At 43.2% G+C, this 9,574-nt stretch overlaps 1 protein-coding gene across 1 annotated transcript; it reads right to left on the bottom strand.

The window, feature by feature from the left end:
• Positions 1-1,237: 1,237 nt before the first annotated feature.
• LOC309552387 (olfactory receptor 5AR1-like) lies at positions 1,238-2,173 on the bottom strand (the record flags this gene model as incomplete). Its single annotated transcript, XM_082253330.1, has 1 exon — positions 1,238-2,173. One exon carries the CDS (start codon positions 2,171-2,173, stop codon positions 1,238-1,240), a length of 936 nt encoding a protein of 311 aa, XP_082109456.1.
• Positions 2,174-9,574: the final 7,401 nt, after the last annotated feature.

The raw sequence follows: 9,574 nt of genomic DNA, 5'->3' as shown, positions 1-9,574 counted from the left end.
CGTCAAACAACGATATCAGCTAAAATCAACTAAAAAAAATAAAAAAAAGAGGCCTACTTTGTCTGCAGGAATCTATATGCTAACATGATCCCTCTTCATACAAGATATGGGATTTCACAGGAGGCCTCAAGGTGGCAGTGTATATACTAAGTAAAAAGTGAAGTGAATAGGGATCCTGCCCACAACAATCAGACAACATACAATGTGTAAGATATGTTGGACTATATGGCTTCCCAGAAAACATCAAAGTGGCCGTGCACATCTATATCTTAATCAATATTAAAATGAATGAGGATCCTGCCCAACAACAATAGAAACAGAGATTAAAAAATCCTGTAGGTTGTTATAAACGTAAAAGCAGTAAAGAGATATTAGTAATTAGAAATAAAGCAATTCAGGTCGAACTCTATGTTCAAACCTGACGGCGTGAGGGTCTGGAGTTCAAATATCCAACGGGATTCCGCTTGGCTCAATGTTCTCACTTTGTTACTTCCTCTCCAATGAGGTTTATATTTCTCAATGCCTACAAATTGGAGGGATGAGGGGTCCTTGTGGTGTACCTCAGCAAAATGCCTAGATACACTATGCTTAGGGTACCCCTTTTGAATATTTTGAACATGCTCACGTAATCTTTTCCAAAGTGGTCTTTTAGTTCGTCCCACATGTTGAATGCGGCACGGACATTCTAAAACATAAACGACTCCTTCCGTGTTGCATGTTATGAATTCATTTAATTTATAGCTTTTTCCCGTTTTGGTTGAATAAAAACCTTCCTTTTTCTTTTTACTAAAATTTGTCCTTTTACATGAATAACATCGTTTGCACGGATAAAAACCTTTTAATTGAAAGTAATTAACTTCATTTTTCTTAGGTGGATCAATAATATTTTTTGCGATCAGATTACGTAATGTTGGTGCTCTTCTATATGTAAAATTCGGAAGAGGTGGTAAAAATTCAGCTAAAACCTTATCTGCTAAAATAATTTTCCAATATTTTCTTATAATCATTTCTATTTTTTTATGTTGGACATTAAAATTCAAAATGAGCGAAGAATTTGAATAGGCAGACTCTGTTTTTTTTATTTATTTATTCTGCTTATACAATTATTGTGATACGTGGGGACACTATCAAATCAGCTGCTTGCTCGGAGGGTTTCCACGTTTCATTTTATTTTAGAGATTCCAGGGTGTCGCTTACCTCATTTTAGCGCATAAGTTAACCATTTCAAATATCTATATCAAAAAGATTTTTGGATTGCTTGGACAAGGAGTCTCTTTATTTCTTGGTTCCTCAGGCTGTAGATAAGAGGATTTAGCATTGGAGTCACTGCTGTATAGAAAACAGAGGTCACCTTGTCTTGTATGTTAAAGCTCCCTGAGTAAGGACGCAGATATGTGAAGAAAACAGCTATAATGTAGGTCGAGACACAAATAATATGCGAGGAACATGTACTAAAGGCCTTCTGCCTGCTCTTTGTAGTTGTCATCCTAAAAATTAAAATAAATATGAAAATGTATGAGAGGAAGATTGTTGTCAATGTATATGTTCCAAAAATTGCTATAAGGACACCACTGACCATATCACAATGAAAGGTATGAGAACAAGATAGACTAATAAGTGGTGGGATGTCACAGCAGAAATGGTCGATAAGGTTTGATCCACAGAATGGAAGACTGAACACACAAGCGGTCTGCACAATTGACTGCAAGAAACTAATGGAGGAGGAATAAAGGACCAAGCCAAAACATTTTTTCTTGGTCATTATCAAGTTGTAGTGGAGAGGGTGGCAGATAGCCACATAACGATCATAAGACATGGATGATAGTAGAATAGCCTCAGTGCACCCTAGAGCACAAAAGAAATAAAGTTGGACAGCGCAACCAACAAATGAAATAGACTTCTTAGGGGAAAGGAAGTGAGACAACATATTTGGAGTGGTAACTGAAGAGTACAAAAGGTCCACCATAGAGAGACTACTCAGGAAATAGTACATTGGGGTGTGAAGGCTGGGAAATACACGGATGAGGGCTATGATCCCCACGTTTCCTATAATGGTCATCACATAAACCAAAAACATTAACATGAAAAGAAATGGGGCAAGTTCTTTATTATCAGTTAATCCGGAAAACTCAAACATGGTCACTAGTGTTTTGTTTATGATATCCATTGGCATCTCTTTTTATAATGATGAAATAAAACATCTCATGGATTCAAACATCAGACTGTCTCCAAATCCTGGTAAAACAAGAAATCACTATGTGAACTAAAAAAATTAACAGCTTGCACCAAGGATAGTGCAGATGTTAACATGTAATAAATACCCTTTAAAATGTAATCAGGCTGAAACAATAAATTGTAAATAAAGAGTATCTTCTAGAACCCACTTTTATTAAATAAACTGAAAATTCACATGCACTTTAGTTGTCTACTCATAATCCAAACAATGGAAATGGAGAGCCACCTGGCTCACTTGTTGGCAGCACCCTGCTCCTCTTACCAGTCCCTCTGACTGTGTTGACCAGCTCTCCTGGATCTATTTGGCTCTCTTAGTCTTTAGTCGTGGCATCCTGCTGCTTTGCCCACTCCTGGCCTATAGATTTGAGTTCTCCTAACTCCCTGAAAGAAGCTGACCTGACTCCTGGAATGAGACCTTCTGTCTCTTGGCTTCTGGCTGGGGCCCTCAGAACCCTTGGTGAGACCCTCTGTCTCTTGGCTTCTGGCTGTGGTTCCTCTTACCTCTCGGTAAGACCCTCTGTCTCTAGACTTTTGGGTGGGGCTCCTCTTACCTCTCGGTAAGACCCTCTGTCTCTAGACTTTTGGCTGGGGCCCTCTGACCCCAGTTTGAGACCTTCAATCTTCCACCACACTGGTAGATGCTTCAACTGGGGGCACTGAGCTATCCTTAGACCTGAGTATATAATGACCCTGAAAGAAGCTGACTTGACTCCTGAAATGAGACCTCCTGTCTCTTGGCTTCTGGCTGGGGCCCTCAGAACCCTTGGTGAGACCCTCTGTCTCTTGGCTTCTGGCTGGGACTCCTCTTACCTCTCGGTAAGACGCTCTGTCTCTAGACTTTTGGCTGGGGCCCTCTGACCCCAGTTTGAGACCTTCAATCTTCCACCACACTGGTAGATGCTTCAACTGGGGGCACTGAGCTATCCTTAGACCTGAGTATATAATGACCCTGAAAGAAGCTGACTTGACTCCTGAAATGAGACCTCCTGTCTCTTGGCTTCTGGCTGGGGCCCTCAGAACCCTTGGTGAGACCCTCTGTCTCTTGGCTTCTGGCTGGGACTCCTCTTACCTCTCGGTAAGACGCTCTGTCTCTAGACTTTTGGCTGGGGCCCTCTGACCCCAGTTTGAGACCTTCAATCTTCCACACTGGGAGATGCTTCAACTGGGGGCACTGAGCTATCCTTACACCTGAGTATATAATGACCCTGCACCCTGAAAGAAGCTGACTTGACTCCTGAAATGAGACCTCCTGTCTCTTGGCTTTTGGCTGGGGCCCTCAGACCCTTGGTGAGACTCTCTGTCTCTTGGCTTCTGTCTGGGGCTCCTCTTACCTCTTGGTGAGACCCTCTGGTCTCTAGACTTTTGGCTGGGGCCCTCTGATCCCAGTTTGAGACCTTCAATCTTCCACTCTTGGAGATGCTCCAACTGGGGGCACTGAGCTATCCTTAGACCTGAGTATATCATGACCCTGCACCCTGAAAGAAGCTGACTTGACTCCTGAAATGAGACCTCCTGTCTCTTGGCTTCTGTCTGGGGCTCCTCTTACCTCTTGGTGAGACCCTCTGTCTCTAGACTTTTGGCTGGGGCCCTCTGACCCCTGGTTGAGACCTTCAGTCTCCCACACTGGGAGATGCTCCAACTGGGAGCTCTGAGCTATCCTTAGACCTGAGTAAATAATGACCTGTATAATCACACAGATTGCTGGCACCTGGTAAAACCCAGACACAAGACTGAAAGTTACGATCCAGAACTACCAAATCCAGAAAGAGACAAACACAGTTTTCTTTGCTCAAAAACCATACTCTGGAACTCTGCATTAACCGTCAACACGAATCTTGTGCCACATTTTCCTTTATTCTTACAGTGACAGGGCCTCTCCTTCCCACATAACACAAAGAATAATCCATCAGGGTATGCAAACCAGCTAACGCATTTCACTTGGTCAGGACTCCTTTGGCATTTCGGCATAGACTGTGCTGATGGCTGGTGATGACTATGAGAACAGGGTCCTGGTGTCGGTGGTAGCCCAAGTTCCTTGTGCCTGTGAGAAACACTTTTTCTTACTGATTGGTTAGTTCTGGGGTTTCTCAGGACCTAAAAATTATTTAACCACTTACCTACTGGGCACTTTCACCACCTTCCTGCCCAGGCCAATTTTCAGCTTCCATTGCTGTTGCACTTTGAATGACATTTGCACGGTCATGCAACACTTTACCCAAACTAAATTTTGAAAAATGTTTAATTTTGAGACAGATAGAGATTTATTTTGGTGGTATTTAATCACCACTGGGTTTTTTGTTAAACAAACCAAAAAAAAAAAAGACTGAAAATTTTGAAAAAAAAAAAGTTTTTCTTAGTTTGTTATAACATTTTGTAAATAAGTTAATTTTCTCCTTCACTGATGTAATGTGTGCTGATAGGCTGCACTGATGGGCGCTGATAGGTGCCACTGATGGGCACTGATGGGGCTGCACTGATGGGCACTGATAGGTGGCACTGATGGGCACTGATGGGCACTTATAGGCAGCACTGATGGGCATTGATGAGGCAACACTGATGGGCACTGGTGGTGAGGCACTAATGGATACTGATAGGCGGCACTGATGGGCACTGATAGGCAGCAATGATAGGCGGCACTAATAGGCATCACTGATGGGCACTGATTGGCAGCAGTGGTGGGCATTGTTGGGGCTGCACTGATAATCAGGACACTGATGATCAATGCCCTGATTATCAGTGCAGATGTCCCACGTGAGGATTTGCCAGTTTTTTCGGCTCTCTTCTCCTCACGTGCTGTCCTCACGGGGAGGGATTGCAGATAACCAGCAATACCTGTTTACATTGTTATCGCTATGATTGGACAAAAGTGATCATGTGGTAAGGAGCCTCCATTATTGGCTCTTTACCCTGATCTGTGATCACTGCCGATGTGCTTCGCAGGCATGGGAAGACCTCATATGATGGCCTCCTGACAAAGTTTATTTTGTTATTCAGCTATAGCGAGGTCGTGAAGGGGTTAAGGGCTCCTCTGTGGTAATAAGGTTGAGAAAGACTTCTTTAGATGCGGGTAGTGTATTTCTAATTCCAAGAACAGAAATGTAATCAATTGCAACTTAACCCTACTTACATGTGGTAGCTGCATTATGATTTTTGTTCCATAGATTTAGTGAGCTAACTTACTAGTAATGAAGGATGTTCCATGTCATGCAGGCAACTGGATATTGGAGAAATCACTGCCGTGCTGCCCTGTCCTCTTCCTGTGGCTGAACTTCTGGCAGGCAGCATGGTAATAGCTTCAGGTCGAGCTGCTGAATTAGACCTGGATCTGCCCCGTCCTACCTCCTCTTCCATTGAGAACAGTCCATTAATTGCCTTTACTTCTTCTACCATGATCTCTGAATGATGAAGAGAAGTTCAACCACAGGAGGAGGACCAGACATCCCTGGAGATAGGATTTCTACAGGAGCAAGTTTCTTACACAACGTGGGGCATTGTTCATTACTGGTGGAGCAAAAAAAAAAAAAAAAAATAGCTAATCTTCAACTTTCAGTTTCATAACATTTTCTGCAAGTACAGTAAATATCTGTTGATCCTGCTGAAAATCCCGTGTCTTTATAACTTCCTGTACAATGAACTGAAATATCAAATGGAGAGTGCAGTCAGGGCAACAACACTGCTCCTCCATAGATAAGTAAAACGGTAGCTCAGACGCCTGTTTTTACTACCCCCCAGGCCGCCCATGTGAAATAGCCCTAAGAAAATTAATTCAGCCACCAGTGATGGGACAAGGTCATCAAGAGCCCAAGCCAAACATGCCAAATTGTGCCCCTCCCCCCCAAACATGTATGAGCATTATGTGTCAACAAAACCCCACCCCCAAAAAATAAAATGAGCAATAATCTACATGCTTAGCTCAAATACTGTCACGGTTCTGGCCGTGCCATACAGACGCCCAGGCATAGCCACCATTGAGTACCTAACAGGGGATTTGAATCTGGGTACTTTGATGTTCTGTCCTGTTGTCCTGCCTCTGAGCCACACTTCATTGTGTATGGATCCAGTCTTGTTTATCTGGCATTGCCTGCAGCACTAGGGGGCTGGACTTTACCTAAGTATGCTCCTGTCTCTCATTGTCCACCTGAAGCTAATTGCTCATTTAAGTAAGGTATAAAACGCTGCCTCTCCCTGAGAGCAGTGTCAGTTCATTGTTCCTGCTTGACAGATTTTGTTCCTGTGTTCTTTTCTCCTGAGCTTGTTTTCCAGACTGACTCCGGCTTCAGACCTTACCTCCGCTCCACGTTTATCCTGACTTGTGGCATCCATTGACTATGGTTATTCCTGGACTATATTCCTGCCGGTACTGCTAATTGGAGTATTTTTCCTGCCAAGCCCCCCATGCACAGATTCACAGCCCAGGTGGCTTCCTTACCTGGTCACCTTGGACTGTGGATATCTGCAAGGGCGAGAGTACATCTCTACGCTACAGACTCCAACCAAGGTAAACCCTGACAAATACTCTCATTCTCCATATGCTCCCAGCCAAATTCCCCCCCCCCCAATAAAAAAATTCCCCTTTCCTAGCAAAAATCCTCTACCTCTCAAATTTCCCCTTCGAGCACCAAAACTCCAATCCCCCACTCCAAATCTACCATCCCAGCACAAATACCCCCTCCCAGTTTCCCCTCCTAGCACAAATGTTCCTCAATAATCCGTACTAGCAGAAATCCCCTTCCCAAGAAAACAAAAATACCCCCCAAATCACCACTCCTGGCACACCTGGAGTGTTTTTGTATGGACATATCTTCAGCTGCAGATTTACACATAAAAACATCTCAACAAGTTATAACTGAGCTTTAAAACAATATCAATCTCTCATTTGCTGCAGAATATATTTGTTTTATCTCAATAAAGCAATCTCCCTTTTATACTAAACCCAGAGATCGCAGAGAGCAATTATGTGCACTCCGGGGTAATCAATATGATCAGAGAGGGCCCAACCAGGGAATTTTTCCATGTGATGTAATCCACTGAAAATAGATTGATGAATATTGTTGTTTAATATAATTAAAATTAATATATACCACGTATAATATAATGAATAATCAGTAATATTTATTATAAAATAATATATAATTACTAGAAAGAGAGACACTTCCTAGTTTCCTATAAGCAGCAGTGGAGGGTTCTGGCACACATCTAGTGGGCATGCTATATATTATTATATATTAAAATTATCATATAATACATTTAATAAAATGAATAATCAATACTATTTAATATAAACTAATATACAATTACTAGAAAGAGAGACACTTCCTAGTTTCATGTGAGCAGCACTGGAGGGTTCTGGCACACACCTAGTGGGTATGTTATATAATATACATATATATAATATATTTTGAGATTCCCAGAAGATCTGAAAGAATTTTGCAGCAAGTTGAGCCTATCACCTCCATCCCTCCCGGGATGGTAAGAGATCTTAGATACAGCAATGTTAAGGGATAAACGATGGTCTCCGGTTGAGGGAGGAAGGGGAGGTGGGATGGAAGAGTAGAAAAGTGAGGGAGAGGTGAGGGGAGGGGAGGAGAGGAAGAGGGAGGGGGAGGGGGAAGAGAAAGGAGGAGAGAGAAGGAGAAAGAAAGGAAGAAAAGGAAAAAGAAAAGAAAGAGGGAATACAATGACATTTGGTATTAAGAGACTCCTGCAGATCCCCCTCTTTGCCTTCTCGTTAACCTTCTTTCCTCTACAGGTGGGGTCTGGAGGGGGGCTGGTATAGTGGGAGATGAGATAGGTTGCGGTTAAAAAGAAAGGAACTGTGATGGTGGTGGTGGGGGGGATTGGAAGGTTTGTTGTTCCAGTGGTTGGGGATGGGTCAAAGTGTCAGCATGGTTGCCCCCTGAGAAGGGATGGACAGGAGGTGGCATCTGGACAATTGTTGAGCCCTCCGAGGGGCTAACTTCCTTGGGAAGGGTGATGGGATGGGGCCTTTTTTTTCTTTTCCCTTTTCTCCTCTGGCAGTACTTCACATATACAAAAACATATGACAGCTGTTCCTTTGGTCATCCATGGCCCTGATAAATCTAGTGTCATATAACGTTAGAGGCTTGAAAACCCCCAGCAAAAGATATAAGGTAAATAAAGAACTATGTACACCACTATGGGGCTGGTGTGGTATGTTTAGAAGAGATACATATCACACATTCCTCAGGGGTCAGATTGTCATCTCACCTTTTCCCTACGTGGTTTTATGGGGACTCAACCTCGAGTCACTCATAGGGAGTGGGTATTGAATTTGGCAGTAGCACTGTGTTTATACTAAAGGAGCAGCTGGCAGATCCTAAAGGGGAGGTTTTTGTTTATTAAGGGTAGACTATTTAACCACTTAAGCCCCGGAAGATTTTACCCCCATTCCGACCAGGGGGTATTTTGCGATTCGGCACTGCGTGACTTTAACGGAGAATTGCGCGGTCGTGCGACGCTGTACCTAAACGAATTTGGCATCCTTTTTTTCCCACAAACAGAGCTTTCTTTTGGCGGTATTTGATCACCTGTGCGATTTTTTGATCACGCGCTATAAACAAAAAAAGAGCGTCCATTTTGCAAAAATAGCAATATTTTTCCCTTTTTTTTATATGAAATTCCCCCAAAAAAAAATGTAAAAATCAAAATTTTTTAAAATTTTCGGCCAATTTGTTTTATGCTACCTATGTTTGGTAAAAAAAATCGCAAAAAGCGTATTTTGATTGGTTTGCGCAAAAGTTATTGCGTTTACTAACTAAGGGAAAGATTTTTGTCATTTTTGTTGTTTTTTTTTTTAACGCGTAATGGCGGCGATCTGCGATTTTTTTTGCGGTACTGCGACATTGCGGCGGACAGATCGGACCCTTGACTGACATTTTTGACACTTTTGGGGTTACCAGTGACATTTCTACAGTAATCAGTGCTATACATATGCACTGTTACTGTAAAAATACACTGGTAGTGAAGGGGTTAACTTTATTTGAGAGGGAGGGGCTGTGTGTGTCCCTAGGGGCGTGATTCTAACTGTGATTGGCTGGGGCTTCAGCTGTATGCAGAGTGATCAACGGATCTACATAGTAGATCCAGATGATCAGCTCTCATACAGCGAGGAGAATGACAGGCAGCTTGTTTACACAAGCTGCCTGACTTTCTCCCTCTCCCCCGCCGATCGCAGAGTGGCCGGCGGACATCGGGTCCGCCGGTCACACGCGCGGGGGGGTCCGTGACCACTCGGGAGCGGGAGCGCGCCTCCGGGGGCGCGCGCTCGCTCCCTAGACCCTCACAAGCTAGTGACGTAGACCTACGTCACTTTGCCTGT

Source organism: Pelophylax lessonae (assembly GCF_965119305.1).
Source record: "Pelophylax lessonae genome assembly, chromosome: 4".
NCBI classification, from domain to species: Eukaryota; Metazoa; Chordata; class Amphibia; order Anura; family Ranidae; genus Pelophylax; species Pelophylax lessonae.
This window is presented reverse-complemented; position numbering and strand designations above follow the sequence as displayed.